The following is a 22,283-nucleotide window of genomic DNA, read 5'->3' as shown; positions in this document are numbered from 1 at the left end:
GCACTTAAACAGTAATGAAGTAAAAACACAACATAAGAAAAATTCCCACACAAATTTAGAAAATGTTGGTATAATTTAATAGATTATTTGATACCAAAATGACAAAAATCAAATCAGTAGCACAAGAGGTATGCAATTTTAAAGGTTTTTGAAGACTTCAAGCTCTAAGAAGTCAAAAGCGCCAACAATGGTCATCTTGTCGCAGTTGACTTGGTCCCAGATACAAGTACCGGCCAGCAATGATGGAGCATGGACCGGATACAGGACTGAACTCAATCGAAACCTTGTGGCCTGAACTTCGAGCTTTTAAGTTGATGCGTAGAGCTGTGGGGGCCAGCGCTCAGGAGTCATGGAGGAGGAGCTGCAAAGCAAGTTCTGACATCGACATGTGTTGTGCAACTGAGGAGTCTATGATGCCTTCGACAGGAGCTTGAGATGCGAGGTTATGTCATCATCGAGGACGCCGTCCAAGGGTGCTTGCGAAAACGTGCTCTGCGATGCTTTAGCGACGAGGACGAGATACATCTTGTTGGGTGTGAGTCGGTGGTGAGCTGCATCACAATGTGTGAAGATGAGTGGAGCTGCGCTGACATCAAAGAATCCTGTTATGTCCCTGTGGTTTGGAACATGGGGCCAGTTGACTGACCCTTGGATATTCCTGGGAGCCCTTGGTCCACACAAACAGGCTGGGTTCAGTAGGGCGGCTCACAGCAGTAGAAGAGTCCTGATGCAACAATAGCAGACCTTTGCAGCACAGAAGTCCTTGGTCAGCAAATCAAAGCATGGGTAGCAGGGCAGACTTCCCAGCTGGGAAGTCCTTCTTCCTGATGGAGTCCTTAGTTCCAGAAGTTTTCTGAAGAGGTGGGTCTGAGGGTCCACTTCTTACACCTGGTACCCACTTTGAAGTGGGCGAGGATTTTAGACCACTTACGCCTGGGATATCCTTCCTCCCTATTCTGGCTCCAGACTATCTGGGGTAACAATAGGCTAGTGTGGAATCCTTTGTGAGTGTGCTGGCAAGGTGGTAGGTGAGAGCTCCATCCCCTCAACCTGCTAGAGATGGCCCATCGTGCTAACTACCAGACCCTTTATGGTGCTGTACAGGAGGAACACACAAAGGCCAACTGACAGCTACACTTAGTTATGTGTCCTAGGAACAGGCTTCAGGCACCAAATGGTTAGGACAAAAAAATGCCACCTTTTTGAAAGCACCATTTTCAGAATTGTGACTTAGAATCCAACTTTACCATTAAAGAGGGTTTAAAGTGCAATTCCTCATACATCAAACATGACTTTCTTGACTGCTCCCAATCAAACGTTAGCACTTAATAAGTGTAATAAGGTAACCCAATGTTATCATAAGAGAGAGGTAAGCTGTGCAGTAGTGAAACACAAATGTAAGGGTTTTTCACTACCAGGACATTTAAAATGTAAAAGTACATGTCCAGCGTTTTAGATTTACTGTAATATGTCCTATGGGCTGTTTAGGCCCTCCCTAGGGGTGTATTGAAAGTAAGGTTTAGGTCTGGTAAAAGCTTTATTTTGTCCGGTTGAAATGGCAGTTTAACACTGCACACACAGACTGCAATGGCAGGCCTGAGACATGTTTAAACAATACCTAGGTGGGTGGCATAATTAGTGCGGCAGGCCCAATAATAGCATTTAATTTGCAGGTCCTGGTTACATGTAGTACCACGTTACAAGGGACTTACAGGTAAATTAAATGTACTAATTGGGAGTAAGCCAATTTCACCATGTTTTGAGGAGAGAACACAAGCACTTTAGCACTGATTATCAGTGGTATAGTGCACATGGTCCTTAAAGCCAACAAAAACAGGTCCAAAAAACAGGAGGGTGCAGGCAAAACGTTTGGGGTGACTCTACACAGAGGGCCAAGTCCAACAGCATGTCCTTATTTCCACTAAGCCAATCCCTGCATATTTACCACAGGCAGACATAAAATACTCTTAAATATTGTTCACTGGTAGGCAAGACCCTTCTTTAGGGAATTTTTTACATTCCGCTCTCACCATCCTTGTTTTTGTACTTTCTTGAAGAAGTTAAAACATTTCTTCCTAAAAACCTCTAAAAATATGACAGTGTTATCTCCCACCCTCTAACTGCTCACTTACTCCAACATTTTTTCAAGACATGTTTGATGTGCATTTAGGGGTGGAAGGCCATTGGTAGCGTTCGTGAATACCCACAATGCTATGATTGATTTGTGTTCCCATCATTCTCAATACACAGCTGCTGCCTCCCCCTTGGTAACTCTCATTATCCTACACTTTTGCATGTTTTCCACATTTATAATCAACAACTGCACAGATGACACTGACACCCCCCTATGTCTCATTTAGGTACACACAACATTCTGAGAATCAGGTTCTTAGTTTTGTACAGCTAAGCATATGTAAGTTGTTAAAGGCCATCAAAATGAGTTATAGGCTCAATACTCATGTGCAGGAGAATATTGAGGGAATGGGCCTCTAATTATTGGTATAACGACTTAAAAGAGCTATACTGTAATTGGCACATTTCATGCACTGATGGTCGAACGTTCTTAATTAAACAAGGACAGACATAAAGACATACAATGGAATGTTCTAGAAGGAGGTCTATTCAGGGATGTCAAATGTTAGTGCTGGGCACCAGTCAGCAATGTCACAGCATTTGGCATCACAAAAGAAGCACAGCACCTGGAGCGTATTGAACCTCCCAGAAATCTCCTTTTGACAGGCTCGGATCTATGCTAGATATTATAGTCTTTCTGCCACTGCACATTTTTCAGTGGAGTTAATTAAACTGTTCTCATCAGTTTTTCAGCTTAAGTCGAATTTGTTTGAATATTTTTCATTGCGGTATATTCTAAGATAATGTCAATGGCCTTTACCTTTTGTCTTTCATGTGAAAAAACGAGAAACTGTGTCCATAATGTGACTTTGTGTAATATACTTTGTTAAAATTACACAAAATGCCCGAATTATTATGTGAATTTGTGTGTGCTATCTGAAATGCTGTTCGAGTATTTTGCACTATTTTGTGTCCAAAATGTGGCTTAGTGTGCACTTTGGACAGTGGGATGCATTTTGTGCTAAAACAACACTATGAAAGTAACAGTTTCCACTTTCAGCTGGTACGTTTGCATTCTGACTGTGCTCCAGTGATGAAATCTAAATTACGCAATGTGGTGTTATGGTGTAATCTCAGGCGTTGTTTTTTAAACATCTGTAACAGGAAATGCTGGCAATTAAGTGTGAGTACATCATCATAAACAAAATGTCACCCAAGGCTAATTTAAAGAACACTCATTAAAATTATTATGAAAGTTGTTTGTAAAGGCCTTGGATGATATTAAAATGCAGAGGACTATTACAAGCACAGCTGCCAATTTTTAGCACCAACATTTCTCAATTCCATAGATGGCAGTAGAGCAGTTTTGCATAGACCTTTGCACCAACCATTTTCATCATACAAAATGTCAGTTTTGCTCTTATGAGTGAGTGTAAAATTGCAGTTATTCCTATGCAATCAACTTTAGGCATAGATTTCAGAAAGGCATTTGACTTCTTGGAATGACCTTTTACGCTAGAGGTGCTGGAGAAAAGCTGTGTGTGGTAGGATTTCATTCAATTGTTTACATTATTGTATTCTTTACCCTCAGTGCGGGTTGGAGTGAATGTACTACTTTCAAATCCTTTTGAGGTAGAAAGGGGCCAGAGGCAGGATTGTCCCCATCACTCTTCCTATTTGCCCTGGCTACTTCTAGTATGCTTGTTATAGAAATTACATGTTCAGCGAGCATTTATATGAGGAGACATCAATTACTTATCTCTCTCACTGTATGCTGATGACAACATGTTCCAGGTACAGCCAAAGACAAACAATATTGAATCCATAATCAAAAAAGTATCTAGATTTGGGATGAGTTGCAAATTACCTGGGCAAAGTCTGACATCTTCTCACTATCTGATATCACTATTGAAGTTAGCAGTGAATATCCCCTGCTGAGTAGATCAGACAAAGTGGTGGTAGTATTGGTGGTGGTGGTATTGGTGTTGCTGGTGGTATTGGTTGTGGTAGTGGTGGTATTGGTGGTGGTGGTGATATTACTGGTGCTGGTATTGCTGGGTTTTTGGGTGGTGATATTGGTGGTGGTGGAGGTGGTGATATTGATGGTGGTGGTGCTGGTATTAGTGGTGGTAATGGGATTGGTGGTATTGGTGGTGGTGGTATTAGTGGTGGTGGTGGTATTGGTGGTGGTGGTGGTATTGGTGGTACTGGTATTGGTGGTGGTGGTATTGGTGGTGGTGGTATTGGTGGTGGTGGTGGTATTGGTGGTGGGTTTATTGGTGGTGCTGGTATTGGTGCTGTTGGTGGTGGTGATGGTGGTGGTGGTGGTATTGGTGGTGGTGGCATTGGTGGTATTGGTGGTGGTGGGATTGGTGGTGGCAGTATTGGTATTGGTGCTGGTGGTATTGGTGGTGGTGATATGTATGGGTGGTGGTGGTATTGGTGGTGGTATCAGTGATGGTATTGGTGGTGGTATTGGTGGTGGTATTGGTGGTATTGGTTGTGGTATTGTGGTATTGGTGGTGGTGGCATTGGTGGTGATGGTATTGGTGGTGGTATTGATATTGGCAGTGGCATTGGAATTGGTGGTGGTGGTGGTGTTGGTGGTGGTATTGGTGGTGCTGGTGGTGGTGGTGGTATTGGTGGTGGTGGTGTTTGTATTGATGGTGGTGTTGGTGGTGTTGGTGGTGGTAGTGGTATTGGTATTGATGGTGGTATTGGTGGAGGTATTGGTGGTGGTGGTATTGGTGGTGGTGGTATTGTTGGTATTGGTAGTGGTGGTATTGGTGGTGGTGGTATTGGTGGTGGTGGTGGTGGTGGTAGTGGTATTGGTGGAGGCGGTGGTATTGATGGTGGTAGTATTGGTGGTGGTGGTATTGGTGGTGGTGTTGGTATTGGTGGTGGTGGTATTGTTGGTGGTGTTGTTGTTAATAAAACAGACTTTTGAAAACAACCCGTCATGTGGCTTTAGTACAGATGACATGTAACACAGATGTGCTGTTGCCAGCCTCAGCCCATTAGCACAGGATTATGTGCTACCTGGATTTCACATGACTTAATTTGCTAATCATTTCTAGGGGTGGGCGGAATTTGCATTGTCGCACTACGCAAAGCTCCGCGAAACGGTAAAAAATGTCCACGAGCACGCAAAAGATCCCCAAACACGCAGAATTGCTTGTTCCGCCCATTTGTGATGCTTTTTTCCTGTTCGCGAATGCTGTTTGCGTGCTCGGGGAGAAATATCTCGCGTACATACATTTTGAAAGCACGAACAAGCAAATAATTCCGCGAAGCCGCGGGTCGTGGAATTTTGGGCAATTCGCGTTCTCCACGGAACGTGAAATTACCCAAATTCTGCAAATTCCGTGAGCGGAACGGAATTTACCACCCAGGCCTAATCATTTCTAAATCCATTTTACTTTACTTGGGGGGTTTAAAACACAACATAATGCCAGGTGAAAGTGATCGAAAGCAGGTGCCTGTGTTACGGGAGCGCCCATGCCGCTTAAAAAAACACAAGCGGTTGCAGCTGAAGCTGCGCATGTCCTGCCTGCAGTAACAGAAACTCAATAAAGTAAATAGTGCCTACAGACTTAATAACAGGTCCTGTGTAACAACTGAAGTTAAAGGGCCAGTCGCCATGGGCGGGGGACAAATTAAGACAAGGCTGTACTAAGGAGGGACTAACAAGTCTATTAACAAATCCAAAGGCAGCATTTACCAAAGACAATGATACAAGCCAATGAAAAATATAGTAGGAGATTGGGTGCGGCTTCTCTCCCATACTCTCCTGCAACAGTCTCGCAGAGCGTGCAGTGCATGCGCGCTGCCGCTAGGCTCAACCTAAAAATTGATGTTGGGAGGGGGCCAGGCAAGAAGTCTTTGAGATGTTCTAGCTCTGTCTATGGAAAAAGAAGGGCTTGCTGTATTGAACTTGCAGGTGTATCACCTGGCAACAAAGACTAAGGGGTTCATTTATTAAAAAGGCATGCAGTGCAGCAAATCACCTTGCTGCACTACACTGCATGACAAGGAAAGGGCAGGAATGGGCCATATCTAAGGCAATAAGGCCCATTTTTGTCCTTTCCAGGGCTGCCCGCGAGCAGAGTTTTGCCAATTCCACATTCCATTGGGAACACAGAGTTGAGGCAAAAACTCCGGCTCCCTACATAGCTGAGTTAGTATCTACACTAGCACCCCCTAACATACCTTAGATAAAGCATCTTTACATGATAAAGAGCATATAAGCACCTCACAAAAGTGAGCTTTGAAACATAGCAGGCAGTGAGAGAGGTGATGATTTTGGGTTCCCCCTAACCTAGGGAGAGGAGCAAGCAGATGCCTTGAACACAAAGAGCATATCAGGCTGAATGATTCAGTGGTGGTACCAGCCTCCTAGGACCACCCACGCAAAGTTATGGGCAAAAATACAATGCCAACCAAAGGCCCCGCAAAGCATTATGGGGCGAGATTCTGAAGTGCAGTGAATATTATAGTATCGGCTCTCCTACTGAGCCGGGAGAGCACTGCAGCTTTAAGAATGGTTTTCTCTAAGTATGGTGGGTCTAATGGGGGTGCCCATCCCACCAGGCACCTCAACAGTGATCCTTGGTGGAGGGCAGCTCAGGAAGCCCACCCCCGGCAGTCCTTGCTGGCTCCCTGCCCCAGCAGCACCCATGCGTGCTGCCTCAGGAGCCGGCATGGAGGTCTACCGCTCCAGCAACGGCAGCCCTCTGCAGTCGTCTCCTGCTCCCCCCAGACACAAGAACAGGGAGCAGGGAGAGCGGAACACATGGGGATGCTTTGGCCTGCCCCTGTCCTTACTCCTGGGAAATGCCACAGCGGGGAGAGCCGATACTTTAATATTCACTGCACTCTAGAATCTCGTCCCATAATGCTTTGCAGGGCCTTTGGTTGGGATTGTATGTTTGCCCCATAACTTTTCTTGGGGTGGTCCTAGGAGGATGGGACCACCACAGAATCGTTCAGCATGCTGTGCTCTTGGTGTTCAAGACATCTGCTTGGTCCTCTCCCTCGGTTAGGGGGCCACACAATCATCACCTCTCTCACTGCTTGCTTAATTTCTAATCTCATTTTGGTGAGGTGATTATGTGCTCTCTAGCATGTAAAGTTAGAGTTGCTGTACCAAATGTGTGTGAGGTTCCCATTTTATTAACTGGGGTAGAATGGGATGGGGCTTCACTGAGTTTATTTCCATCTCTGTGGAGCACAACATAGTGGCTTTCCACCCACCCTTAATTCAATGTAACTTGTAATATCCCGGATGGGAACTTGTAATATCCCGGATGGGATATCTGTCGGCCTGTTGGGGTACTATAATGAGACGATAGATAGCTATACTGCGAAAAAAAACACCAATTGTGATCCTGAGACTTCTAGCATTCTCTCTGGAAATCACTTGAGAAAGGAAAAAGTGCTGTTATCGTGAAGCTTTGGAAAGAGTGATCCCCTTACACCACCCCTTTTGGCAAGTAATTCAGGGGCATATTCACAAGGATCTATCACTGAGTTAACAGCACTTTATCGCAGCCAAAGTTGCGATAAACTTATCGCCCCAATCACAAGCTGGTGTTAACATCCCACAGCACCAGTTTACCCACGATAGCAGCCGCAAAAAACATTGCCACAGATGACCCCCACAACTATCACTAATGAGGTGCAGAGTAGGCGTTCCTGTGCCAAAAACCGCGACAACACCACTCCACAACATTCACAACGACCAGCCAGAATTGTGATAAGAACACAAAATAGGCGATAAGGTGCGTTAGCAGCAGGAAAATAATACCTGCTCCGACCTGGTGCAAATTCAGACCACAGCCTGCACCACAAAAGGGAGCACAGCCCAGAGATACACCTGAAGAACAACAGATGCACCCGGGCAACTGAACATGCAGCCCGGAGGGCCGAAAGGGCAACAACACCCAATGCCACCACCCTCAGGACCCCCCTCCCCGGAACCCCCTGACCAAAGACATGTCACATCAGCTACACCTAAACATGTACAAAATAATCTGCTTGATGTCGCACAATCACAACTGGTGACATGCATTTGTCGTCACAAAAATGAGCATCACACATTCACTTTCGAAGCAACAAATGAAACTTTATTAAAATGAACACTGAAATGAAATGAACACACATGGCGACTCCCCTCGGGCCATCTGTAGGTCGCAGCCTGAAAGACAAAAATCATGATGAGAAGGTGTGTCCTGCGTACATCAAAGGACAGAGAGAGAGCGAAGGAGAGAGAGAGGAAGAGAGGGGGAGAGAGATAAGAAGAGGGGGAGAGAGAGAAGAAGAGAGGGGGAGAAAGAGAGATAACAAGAGAGGGGGAGAGAGAGAGAAGAAGAGAGGGGAGAGAGAGAGATAAGAAGAGAGGGGGAGAGAGAGAGAAGAAGAGAGGGTGAGAGAGATAAGAGATAGAGTGCCGCCCCTGCGCAACCAGGCCACACTGCTCACCTGCTGCCACCGGTGTGTCTCCAACCACTTGCCGGTATTTGTAGCAGTTCACCAGGTCACACATCTGAGACTGACCCTTCATCTGAAACAGAGTCCAGATACATGATTGGCACAGTACACACAATTGCACAAGACAACATCACCGCCCATGCACACCCAGACAGAGGGACCCCAGCCCCTCCCACTGCTCATCGAAGCATGCCCGCCCATGCACACCCAGGCCCCACTACTCAACTTCTGCCACCGGCGTGCAGACAGGAGGTCCCACCACGTGCCGCTGCAAGCCACAATCCCGGGGCCCATGGATATGGCACCATCCACACCATGCAGCCCTGCTCCACAGGCCACCAGGTATCACATTTGGTGCTGGGTCTTGATTACTCCATGGCAGAGGACCTACCAATGCACCCGGCCTCATCACAGGCTGCACATCCACTCAGCCCAATAGGTGCCACTAACTCTGGGATCCCGGAAGCAACGCCACATGGTGGTAGGCTCATGCTGCCCGCTGGCTCTGGCCTACACTGCAGTCCAGCAGGGCACACAAAACCTGAGCTGTCCGGACCGCCAGGACGGGGCATCATCGCAGGCTGCAGACCCGCTAAGCAGATTAAGGTGCCCCTACCTCAGTGAACCCAAAGTCAACGTCCCGTGGTGGGGTGCCTGTGCCAGCCGCAATGATCCGGGTGCCACTAACCCTGTGCAACCCCAGTCAGCGCCACGTGGTGGTAGTCCCGTGATGGCCGCAATGCCTCAGGTGCCACTAACTCTGTGCACAACAACTCATGGGCCCTTTATGATTGAGAACCCTGGAGAGTCCGTCATCCAGTCACCACCGGCAGAGGGGAATGTGATGTCGTCGGCCCATAATGTTGGCGGGGTCACATGGCCTGTGACGCCTGTGCCAGATGTGTTTGTTGTGCATTCAAACCTGCCCTCAGGGAGTGGCTGTAACATGCTGACTAGACCACTGTCCTGCACACCACCAGCGAGTACGCCTGCGACGGGTAGCAATGAGGGCCTCCCCTTGAGCATAAGTGTAGTGGTCTGGCCTGCTGTACACCGGACCAGCGCAGGGCTTGCAACAATGACTCGTGGGCTCTGGGCATGGTTCAGTCGATGTCCGGACATGGAAGTGACTGATGAGTGTGTCCCTGTTGTAGTGTCCACGGCACTCGGTACGCAATATGCAAAGTAGCACCCTCTGACTGGCATCACACAGGATGAGCATCATTGACGCCAGGGAAATCACTGTCCCTACATTCATCCACACATTCATACATGAATGATGAAAGACACAACACAGCAGTGCATCACTGGATGTTTATTGCACATCTAGTGCAGTTCTTCAGCTGAAGCGGAACAGGGCAATGCCGAGCACACTACACAATATGGGCCCGTGGCGGGCCAGCCAGAGTCCATCCGGGGATGACAAGTACTGTGGAAGAGGAAGGGTACAGTCTGCAGTCTGGTGGCCGTGTGATTGGTCATCAAACAGGATATGTCAGTCCATGTCGCTGTCCAAGGTGAGTGCATCGGAGTGTATCGGGGGTCAGTGGAAGGTCATGGGGCCATGTGCAGCACCAAACACAAATAGGCCAGGTGGCAGAAATGAATGCTAGTGCCTCCTGATCACCAACCCATCCACGTCCTCGGATGTGTGCCCTGCCCCACCTGTGGGTGTTGCAGTACCGGCTGTGGCACTGTGTGCCACTGACACATCAGGTGCCGGAGTGGATATGTTTGCCGCACTGTGAGGCAATGGCGCACAAAGGGGCGGAGATGTGGATGGTGTAGGGGCAGCAGCATTCATCATCTCTACGCCTTGTGGCAGCAATGCCATGATGATGATCTGCAGGGCATGGTAGATCCCAGCTACATTTCGCTGGTGTGCAGCGGTGGCTGCCATCCTTACCACCTCTATCCGCACCATGTCCTCCATGAGCCTCTGCATGTGTGCCAGCTCACGACTGGTATCGCTGGTGCCTCTCTGAACCGACAGGTGTTCATCTCTCCAATGTCAGTCAGGGCTCGTTGAAGACCATGGAGCGGGCCTAGGCACCCACGGATGGCGTCCAGTTTGGTAGCCATGAGGTCGAACCCCACCCGCACCTGCTCAGCCGTCTCCCTCTGGCCCTCCAGCACACGGCGTTGGAAGGCCGTGTGTTGTTCCTGGGGGTCTTGGGAGACTGCCGGGCCATGGGTGCCTCCAGCTGGGTGGTTTGGGTGGTGGGTGGGGTCTCCTGGATGCAGCTGGTCAGCCCTGATCCTGGAGGGGAGTCGCGGATGATGTCAATGATGTCTAGGAGGGCTTGTGCATCGATGCTGGGGTTGTCATCCTCGTCATCAGTGAAGAGTGGCTGGGACTGCTCTGCAGGGGGTGTTGACGGTGGCCCTGCAAAGTGAAGGGGAGATGGTGTATTGCAATATGTCCACATGTATGTAGCCGCATGGTACATGTTGACATTCAGACAGCATGGCATTGTACATTGTGACAGTCTATATATCTGGGCAATAACCCAGAGTCATTGAGGGTGTGCACTGTGCTCTGCTTGATTGTGCATGTGTGCCATCGTGGCCATCTCCACATGTCCCCCCAGTATCTGGTGGTCACTCACCCTGTTGCGGTTGTGTTGTGTCCTGTCGAGCAATGTCCGGTCCTCCGACTCCGGCCACAGTATCCACACTGATGACTGTCGACACCAGCTCCTCCATGTCATCCAGCACGAGCTGTGGCTCTGGGCCCCCACCTCCAGTCTGCATTGCTGCCTTCTGGTTGGCTGCGAGTTTCTCCTTAATATTTCGCTTGATGTCATTCCATCACCTCTTGACCTCGTCCATTGTCCTCTTGTGCTCTCCAAAGGCATTCACCTTGTCCACGATGTCCCGCCATATTCCAGTTTTGGTGCCCAATGACACGTTGGAGGTGAAGAACACTTGTTGATGGTGTTCCATCACCTCCGTGACTATGATCCTGAGAACTGAACTTTGGCTTCCTCTTCTTCTTGTCCTTGTCCCCGAGGTCCTGGGCTGGTCGTCCGGGATGCTTGTGGGGTTGCGCTCGTCATCTGGGCCTTCTCCGGCTGCCTCCATGGTGCTTGGGTGTTGGTCAGTTTGTGTTTGGGTGTTTGTTCAAATTTTATGGTGATTTTTCCCGCCTGCCAGGTGTGTGTTGCAGGCATGGCGCTGCTTATCGCTGATTTCCTCATCGCGCTTTGGTTCATCGCAGGTTTTTTTGTGTTGTGGTTTTATCTCCATCGAGGTGGTTGTATTGTATCGCGGACATTGGCCGCGGTTTCAGCAGACTATCACATGGTACCGCCTTGTTGTGAATTCCACGTTGACACAGGGTTATTTTCCTGTGATAGGCTGCGATTTGTAAAGTTGCGTTAACATTTTTTGGTGATGTTTAGCACACGTTCTTGTGTATATACCCCTCAATGTCTATACCCATGTTTAGAAGCTTTGGTGTGTATCTCTTGCTCCTTTCCACTCATATGACATGTGACAACAACCCCATGGAATTAATTTATGTTATGTGACTATGGATTATTTTTCTTGGTCAAAGTTACTCCTCTTTCCTTCTGCACGTCACTGTGCTTGAGTAAATAATAATGTTATGTGAAAATGTGCTCTGAGACGAATCTGGAGAAATATATGTGTGAAAATTTTAGGCGATAAATATATAACGTTTTTTTAAAATATATATATATAATTCAACAATGTTGGTGCACATTTGCAGTTTATGTAGTCTGGCCCCAAGAAAATGTGTGTGCCTATTTACTATTCTGATTGCAGATTTTGTATCATTCCCATTCCAGTGGGGTGCATGTTACATTAATTGTTGTCAGAACAGTTAGCTACGTTCAAACGATGTTATCAATTTTCAAAATAATAGCAGTCAAAAGTCATCTGTCCTTTCACTTCAAAATAGCAAAACTGAAACTGAAAGGATTGTTAGTATAATTTGATCAAACATTTTTCTGAGATATTGATTTAATAACAGTTGAAAGCATGTTTTAATTACAAGTCGGCAGCCGGTTGAAACATTACAATTTGTGCTAATATTTGTTTTTAATTCTTAGGAAAGTTCACGTGCATAGAAGTGAGATTTCATCTTGAAAGGCAAATGGGCTACTATTTGATTCAGATGTACATCCCCAGCTTGCTGATTGTCATTCTGTCCTGGGTTTCATTTTGGATCAATATGGATGCGGCACCAGCTAGGGTGGCTTTGGGTATCACCACGGTACTGACAATGACGACTCAAAGTTCAGGTTCTCGTGCATCACTGCCAAAGGTAAGGAAAATAGGAAATATGTCTTCTTGATTCCAAAGAATATTGTAAAATGTGCATATTTCTGATGTCCTAATTCTAGAAGCATGTACTGATGTTCAAAACATTTATACAGACCATACACACACATAGACACCGGAAAAGAACCAATGGATAATTCCATATGTATTTGATTATCACTGCTGCGTGAGTAATGGCCATCAAACTCATTTGGTAGGATGGCCTTGGGTGACTTATGTGCAGTAAGACCCTCGTTGCTATTATGTGACGGTACACAATCAATATATCAATATATTTTATACTGTTGTTCGTGTTACCAATGGATTCCTCAAATTCATTTTTCATTTCTTTTAAATATAAATTTATGAAGCTTCCATTCAACTCCTCTCAGAAAATACGACAATATCTCTTCTTTCCGGAATCGTAGTATAGACTGCCACAGTGACAAAGATTTTAAGGCAGTCTTCCCAATCTTGGAAATTATTTATTTCAATGAGTAAAGAGGGCCCCGTGTGTTACATGGCAGTTGAAATCCAGATATTCTGGTTTAAAAAGAAGGAGGTCTAAAATGTTTCCACTTTACCAATCTCTATCATTGCCATTGTCAATTTGCTTGAAAAAATCTTCATTAAAAAAGGATGGCTGTCATTCCAAAAGACAACATAGGATATAAAGTGTTAAGAGCCTTTTATTGATTATGGCAACATTGTAACAGTGATGGAGACTTCATCAGCATAGATTAACATTCTTTGCAAGCAGTGATAAAAAATAGTAGTGAGATATAAGGAGAGGAGTCATAGATGATGCCCTCTCAGTGAATGCGCAAGGGATCCAAACTTCGCTCAGGTCGAATATATTTGCATGGTCTTCTAAAATTAATGCTCAAATCAAAATATCTAAAGGAGTGAAAAATTGTATATCTCAGGTCAGTTTCATTGATTTCTCTCTTACTGTGATTGTTTTATTATGTTAAACCTGACGCCCCCTGGAAAACAAGTTAACCGGGCTGACCACCATCTAGCATATGAAGAGATCTTGGTGGGTGTAAGACCACGGTCGAGAGAATTTCATCGTCTTTCATGTCACATGCAGCTTTGCTACAGACCACTTTTTGAAATCACGCTTTTGGAGAGACCACAAATCCAAAAATGAACAACCGGAAAACAGTGAATTTTTCATGGAGAAATCAGTGGCAGCGTACAGAACTTCAGAAAAGTATTTTTCAATTGCCTACCTTAGTCAGCAGAAAGGCATAGAGGTAGGAAAATGGACAAGGACTGTAGACAGCAGCTCTTCCAACGCATTTGCATAAAGGAAGAGTTAACAGTCATGTAAGGCTTGAATTAGTGGAGGGTCCACTTTATAAAGCCCAGTTTTTTCTATCTAGGCAGAATAGCAGTGACCAGGTGACTGGTGAGGGTTATCTATTCACTGCACTGCGGTAACATCACCACCGGAAATTTACCAGTAGTCAGTTCACCAAGATAAAAGTTGTAGGTAATTGCTCAGTGGGCATATGTGTAATGTCAAATTTATCACAGTTTGTACAGGATTTATAGGTCTTCACAATAATATACATAACATAACATAAACAATATATTTATTTGCAAGCCAGAGGCACCTCCATATATTATTTTAACTGTACTTTCAAAGAGTGGATTTTTTTAGGTCCAAGCTATAGATAACTTTAGCTGTCTGTTGGCCAGTCAATTTGTTTCCAATACATTATGTATACTCAGAGTGCACTTTTGATCTGCTCACTGCATATGTTTTAATGGCTTTGTTGTCAATCTCAGTTCTCTGCTCCTGATTGTTTGTCTTTCTTCACTAGCCTTGCTTTTTGGCCACCCAGGAGCATTTAGGTCTCACGATGATCTGACTAGATGAGGTATCCTTCTACTGCTGACATCAGAACTTGCTGCTACTATTTTATGTCCCTGTTTCTCCCTGCTTCCCTCCCTTCCCTTTCCCCCTCTTAATTCCTCACTGAGTTTCTTCTTGCCCCCTTTTTTATTTTATTAAGTTTTGCCGTGCATCGTGCACTTGACAGGCAGCTATACCGGAAAATGTTTTTCACGATTTCAAGGTAGCCGCTTCTGTGTGTGCATGCACATGCATACACATCAGGGATCTTTAAATGGTTTTGTTTCATTTTAACAAATCACATTTAAAGATGGCTTCTGCAGATATGTGCACCACCATGACCACCATCTTTGATCAGTATTTGTTAAAACATTACAAACACCAAAACGTAAAATAATCCAATCAGTAGAACTGGAGATATGCAATTAAAGATTTAATTGAAAATAGTGTCTAGAGGCACAAAGCGCCGACTGCGGTTTTTTAGTCGCTCCGGACCTGGACAAAGACACATGTTCAGGCTGACCACTGTAGAGTGCGCGCCAGATACTGGTACTCAGATAGGCTTCCTGAACAAGATTACCCTAAATCCTGGTTGTGTTGCGAGATCCCGCATCAAGGGTGCATCGCACAGTAGAGGTATTGTGCAATCTGGGTGTGGAAATGCAAGGCGTTGATGTGAAGTCCTGCATCATTGTTGAGGAAACCGTTGATGACGGACCTGCGTTGGGTAGTCCTGCAATGAAGATGCAACGCATACATCCTGCTTCCCTAGAAGCTGAGGGCTTACAATACGGAGTCCTGTGTCATTGTTGATGATGTTGCTGACAAGGGGCTTGTGATGAAAAGGCCTGTGTCAAGGATGCATTGCACGGAGGTGGTCCTGATGAGGCTGCAGGCTGCAATGAGAATTCCTGCATTGGAGATGTATCACGAAGCAGTTCCAATTTGACGTTTAGTGAGGTGATGCGTTATGCTGAATAGATTCTGCTGGGACCACTGCTGGACTAGCAGAGCACCTTCAGGACCACTTCTGAGGGTCCAGGACTGGGGTGGCACTTAGAGGAGACAGAGTCCAGGTACTAGGTTCAAGGTGCTTGGAGCTTCTGTCCCTGAGCATCTGGTCAGGAGACCAGGCAAATAGCCCTTAGAGTCACTGTGGTCGTCATGGGTTCAGGATGAAGGTCCAGTCCTTCGCTAAGGCAACAGAGCAGAAGGACAATAGATTAGTAGTCCTTCTTGTAGAGCTGCACATCAGTCCTTCTGAGCCTTCCAAACATCCAGAGGTGTACTTAAGTGTTGGTTCTGAGGGTCCAATATTTATACTCAGTGCTCACTTTGAAGTAGTAGAACGTTTTGAGAATTTCCAACCCAGAGGTCTTTGGCATTCCCTGTCTCCTTGCCCTAACCCCAGGTTGTCTGGGGTCACGACATACTAGTGTCAAACTCCAAATATGGTCAGGTAGAGCTTTTGTAATGTGCAAGTGCGGTAGGTCCACTCATCCAGTTTGAGATGGCCCATCCTGCCAACACCAATGGCTGTTTGTTTCACTGTCGAGCAGTAATACATAAAGACCAACTGCCAGCTACACCTAGCCATATGACCAAAGGTACAGGCAGCAGACACCACCAAAATGGTGGATATCACTTGCGACCAGCTGGAGACGGGGGACACAAACGTGGGCATGCAAAGTCTGCACCCACCTCTGCAATAGAGGACCTAATGACTAAAGAAGAGGCCACTATTGAAGAATCCTTTTAAAGAACAAGCCGAGGCATGATACACAAGGAGGAGGTCCACAGATACCCATTAGTGATCGCCGTTGATGAACCAGTAAAGGGACTGTATCAATACCAGTGGTCGTGAAGAAATTTCTTGTTACTGCACCATAGGACGCAAATAACTTTTACCTCGGCTATAGAACTGAGTTTCTTGCCATGAATATTATGGGATTATGACAAGATTCCACCTATCCCACTCACCTGCAAATTTGCTTAAAAGAGTGGTCCTGATGAAGTTTCCAGCTATCTAATTCCACCAAAACGTGCATTGACCAATCTGCTGGGAACTCAAACAAGACAACACCAAAGCTGTTGCATACCGTGATGTATTCAGCCCACTAAATCTCTGGTATTGGTGGATGTCACAAAAAATATTTGGTTTCCCATTTGTCATTTTGTTGTTTTGACTGGTGTGAATTTTGAGATGGATGAGCTAGTTTGCTGGTTGAGAGAGTGTGTTATGTGAGTTGAGTCTGATGTGGTTGTGAGGACAGTTAATAGGGGTCTTTTAGTTATTCTGTGTGATTGCATTATAAGGAGTATACTTATGTGTGTATTGTTGTATTTTATTTGCAAATCCCATTATCTGTAGATGTTCACTAAGTACGATAATGAATGAACTGTTTAACATGTTTGTGCTGATATTTTTATCTACGTATCTGCTACAATGAAAATCAACCTGTTTTAAAAAAAGATGAATAAATAATAAGAAATATATGTTTGCACATATGAATATGGTGAGATTGATTTGTGGGGACTGCCTGATTTGAGCCCTTAGCTGACAAGTTAAGATAGGTCTGAAAGGAGCATTAGTTCATGATATTTTCCAGTCCTTCACTAAGGCAGCAGAGCAGCAGGTCAGCAGATTAGAAGTCCTCCGTGAAGAGCTGCACAGCAGTCCTTCTGCGTCTTCCACAGGTCCAGAGGTGTACTGAAGTGTTGGGTATGAGGGTCCAATATTTATACTTAGTGCTCACTTTGAAGTAGGAGAAGGTTTTGGGAATTTCCATCCCAGAGGTGTTTGGCATTTCCTGCCTCCTTGCCTTCACCCCAGGTTGTCTGGGGTCATGACATACTAGTGTCAAACTCTTCGCAAATGTGGTCAGTTACAGCCTTTGTGATGTGCAAGTGTGGTAGGCCCTCTCATCCAGTCAGTGATGGCCCAACCTGCCAACACCAATGGATGTTTGTTTAACTGTCTGTTTCACTATCTAGCAGCAATACATAACGACCAACTGCCAGCTACACCTAGTCATATGACCCAAGGTACAGTCAGCAGACACCACCAAATGGTTAGGACAAGAAAATGGTAACTTTCAAAGAGTGATGATTTCGAGCACTCCTCTCGCGCTCTTCTGTCGCACTGCGAAATAGGGAACTTTGCCCTCATTTATCCATAAATTCATTATTATCCAATTTCATCAGTAGCAACCTGCCTTTATCGTCATTTACTTATGGGTTTAGAAAATCACTGCAGAGACAGCGCCTTGCCACTAATATGAATTTTATTTCCAAAACTCCAAATGTATACTGTGTGCCCATCCAGGCTTTGCGCAGCTACACGTAATTCAAACAGTGGGATGTACATAAAATAGGCTCATCACGTCATTTCCCAATGCATTTCGAGTCTACTATGACTCTTCGTCAGGGGTCACTGCAATGAAACAAAAAACAGCTGAACTAACTCATCACAACAAGCCTATAATTAAATTTGAATAAACATAAAAGCCATGACATTTCCCTAGAATAAAGACATATCATATTCAGTGGAAAAGAATGCTGTTTGGTTAGTGCTAATTATATGATAAATGATACTGCATAGAGAAATATTTTGATTTCCTGGTTCAAGAAGGGAACACTTTGTAGGGAAAACTGCATTACTAATCTTTGTTCCAGTTGCAATAAATTTGCTGTAAGGTAGATGGCAGGAGGTTCTAGGACTCAAGTTCAGTTTCATACAGCGCTACAAACCAAGGCTTGTAAGTCAGCTCTCACTATGTCTTTTATATCCTTGTGTGCTTTCATTCTAAAGTAGGGGTATCTAACCTGTTATGTAATAGGAGCTACTTATGTTCAATGAAAATCATCCTGAGCTACTATTGCTTTAAGAGTAACAACATCAGACAAGATTACAGTAGTGGTCACCATATGCAAACCGTGATCACCTCAGGGCATTAGGCAAGGTTACCAGCATTAATCTAAACCAGGCTTTGTAATTTCAAATTCCTCGGCATGGGTAATGCATAACAACAATAGTTGCACAGCCCCTGATGCCAACCTAACAATATTACTAATAAGTCTCCAGAACGCTAAATGATTTATCAGGCGCATGTCAGTTTTTGAACATGATGAGTTCTGAAAACATACATATTGTCTAGCAAACATAGTCTTAGTTTTGGTGTACATAAATTGACTATGCCAAACAAACGTTTCTCATTTAGTAGGGTGGGCTGGACACAGGAGAGCTACTTACGGGGAAGTTGAGAGCTACCAGTAGCTCATGAGCTACTCATTGGAGAAGTCTGTTCTAAAGCCACACACTGAAACTGATTAACAATTATCTTTCTATTAGTAGCTATGAGTTACCCATGTAGTGCTACTGGCTTTCTCCTGATTTTTCAGCGTAAGCTCCAGGGCTGACGGACCCATTTACGCCAGGATTTGTTCCTGGAGTAAACCATTAATTCAAAGTAATTTGTTTGTGAAGCTCACTGTGTGCTTATGTTGTGGCCACTGTGTCTGCACATTAGTGAGTTGTTTTTCTTAAACACCCAAAATCACTGCTCCCAGAATTTGACGTGAGTGTTTGCTGGACCCCAACTCCTGTGTGCTCACTTAAACAGGGCACAATGCATTTTTAATAGAGAAAAATAAAGATTAGTGGAGTGGTTTGCAGAGATCCCTTTATGGCAACGTCAGATGGGAGTGGTGAAAGGTAGTGGAACAATCACTCTTGGTCCTTGGACATAATGGCCAATCCTCTCTCTTCTTTAACCAATTGTTTTGTCATTTCACATTGTTCCCACTTAATCCTTATGTAAGGATCCTTTACATGTACCTCCAGGCTCTCACCTTAATCTTCAGCTTCATTGATCCCTTCACCTGTATCCTCTGCTTGTTCCTCTCCGAAATTTGAAATTGAATTATGGTTTCACATAAGCACTATAGAACATTGTAGTCCCTTCTTTTCTCTCCTCACCCTCAGTCTGTCAATCACATTCCATCCCCTGATCTCATGTTTATCATCTCCTCTACGTATTTCTTTCTCCTTAATGCACTGATGTAACCAAAGCACAGAGTAAGCACTAACAAAACTGCCAGCACGACCAACATGAAATAACATTGTGCTATTTAATTTCCTCCTCCTCAAATATTTATTCCTTCTCTCATCCTCCTCCTCTCGTCATTCATCCTTTTCTGACTGCCTGAAGTCAGTCTAACTACTATAAAAGCAATGACCTGCCAAACAACGCTGAAACACTGGATCTATTGTTGAAACTGATATGGACTTGGTCACAGGTGGAACAACTTTGCAACCTGTAAACAGTCAGCACACTAAAATACTCAGAAGTTCCAAGAATCCTGTGAATGGGAAAACTGTGAAAAATAAAAATCATGTGATATATCTTTACTGGGGATTTAAGAGCATGAAAACAATAATGTAAGTGCTTTGCCCACCTCAATAAATACGTATTATGAGATAAGGAAGGGGAACAGGATCAAAGTGTGTTACACCTGCATATTTTGGATGATTTGTCCATAATTAACCGACTCTCAGTTAATGAATGAATGACCAACTTATAAAGCGTGTACAAATGACAAGAAATAGATTAATACAATATTTGAGACTTGGGTCATTATTTAAAGTTTGGCGGATGGGATTCTCCATCATAAACTTGACGAATATCACATCCACTGTATTACAAGTACTTTATAGCCTATGACACTTATAATACTGCAGACAGGATATCCGCCACATTTTGACAGGGTATCCTGTCTGTCAAAGTCTAAATAAGGCCTTCAGTAAATATATAGCTTGTTTACTTCCAGTAGGATGTTCATAAAGTCGGTCATTATATATGTTAATGATTTGAGATAACACCTATTTAATGTAAACATTATTAATTTGAGTGATATACAATTGTCCAGTGATGCCATGTCAGTACTAACCAAAGGAATGAATTTTTGCCCTAAAATTACTGGAAATATATGTGATGTAAAAATTGATTTGTTCAAGTTTGTCAGACGCATGAAACTGAAGAAACATTTTGAATCCACAAATACTGTCAATAAAAGTGTGATTAAGCATTTGGGCATGTCTACACTGAGTGAGAATTCAATACAAGACATCTTAGATACTAGATTACTCCTGTCAATAACAGATTGTGAAGACGAAGTGATAACTACACATACCATCATGAAGGATTTAGACATCACTACTGACTATAACATATCTAGTAACTTAAAAGACAAGTCCAAATGGACTCCAACACTTATTGCTGGCAACAACGTTGATATATTTCATAAATTAGTACTGGCAGACCTAGACAAACAGGAAGATACACACACCTCCACCCACTCAAGGTTTGACAACCTATCTAGAAACGAACGTATTGCACTTAAGGACTTAAGTGACAATAATGACGTTATTATCCGTGAAGCAGACAAGGGGGGTAACATGGTGATAATGTGAAGTACAGATTATAACAATGAAATCAGATCACAACTCGCAAATCAAGAATGTTATGAACCACTGAGTACTAATCCTATTTGGGCCCTCACGGATCACATAAACACACATCTCAAGCGTTGGCATGGGCAAGGCTTGATTGATGAAGATGAATTGACCTTTCTGAGAGTAGACAGGCCAAGGTTCCCATGCCTATACACTCTACCTAAAATCCACAAGGCTTGTCCATTTCCCCCTGGAAGACCCATTATATCGGGCATTGGGGGACCAACAGAAAAAATCTCAGAATACGTAGACACATTCTTAAAACCTATGGTAGTGAACCTTCCATCTTACATCAGGGACACAAAACATATTCTGAGTACCTTGGCAGACCTTACCTGGGAAGATGAAATGATTATGGTAACGCTAGATGTTACAGCGCTGTACACCAGCATTAAGAGAGAGGCAGGGATGATGGCGGTGAGAAGAATGCTATACAATAGATCAGCGACCACCTGGGAACATACTGAAATGCTAATGGAAATGGTGACGTTATTACTTGATAACAATGTATTCCTATTTTAGGGAGAATGGTATAGACAAAAACAGGGTGTCGCAATGGGCTCCAGATTTTCTCCCTCGTACGCCAACCTCTTCATAGGGTGGTTCGAGGCGACGATGATCTGGGGCCCCTTGGGCACGAAATGGAATGACTCAATACTATACTGGGGAAGGTACATTGATGACTGTTTTATGATATGGACAGGATCCCAAGCCAAACTTACTGAATTCATCATATATCTGAACTCCAATGATCACAATATCCACCTCACCTCAGAGCAAAGCAAAGATAACATTTCCTTTTTAGATGTGGAATTTTATGTAGAGGATGGATGTTTACAAAGCAGACTGTTCAGAAAAGCCACGGCATGCAACTCTGTACTCCATGCTTCCAGCTCACACCCACAACATCAGATTCGGTCCATCCCATATGGAGAACTAGTAAGGGTGAGACGGAACTGCAGCACTAACATCGACTTTGAGACACATAAGAGAAGTACTCTAAACAGATTTAAGAACCGTGGTTATAATCACGAAACCCTAACAAGAGCTGAACGG

General features: G+C 44.5%; 1 protein-coding gene across 2 annotated transcripts in view; it reads left to right on the top strand.

Moving 5' to 3' along the window:
- Positions 1-22,283, top strand: part of GLRA3 (glycine receptor alpha 3) — a 693,846-nt gene that overhangs the window by 619,514 nt on the left and 52,049 nt on the right. For both annotated transcript variants that reach the window (XM_085641854.1, XM_085641855.1), the window contains one exon: positions 12,639-12,853. In XM_085641854.1, the coding sequence (XP_085497980.1) occupies positions 12,639-12,853 (215 nt within the window). The remainder of the gene's footprint in view (positions 1-12,638; positions 12,854-22,283) is intronic.

This window comes from Triturus cristatus, chromosome 2_2 (assembly GCF_964204655.1).
Source record: "Triturus cristatus chromosome 2_2, aTriCri1.1, whole genome shotgun sequence".
Taxonomy (NCBI): domain Eukaryota; kingdom Metazoa; phylum Chordata; class Amphibia; order Caudata; family Salamandridae; genus Triturus; species Triturus cristatus.
Note: the sequence above shows the minus strand (reverse complement) of the source record. Positions and strands in the feature narration are given on the sequence as shown.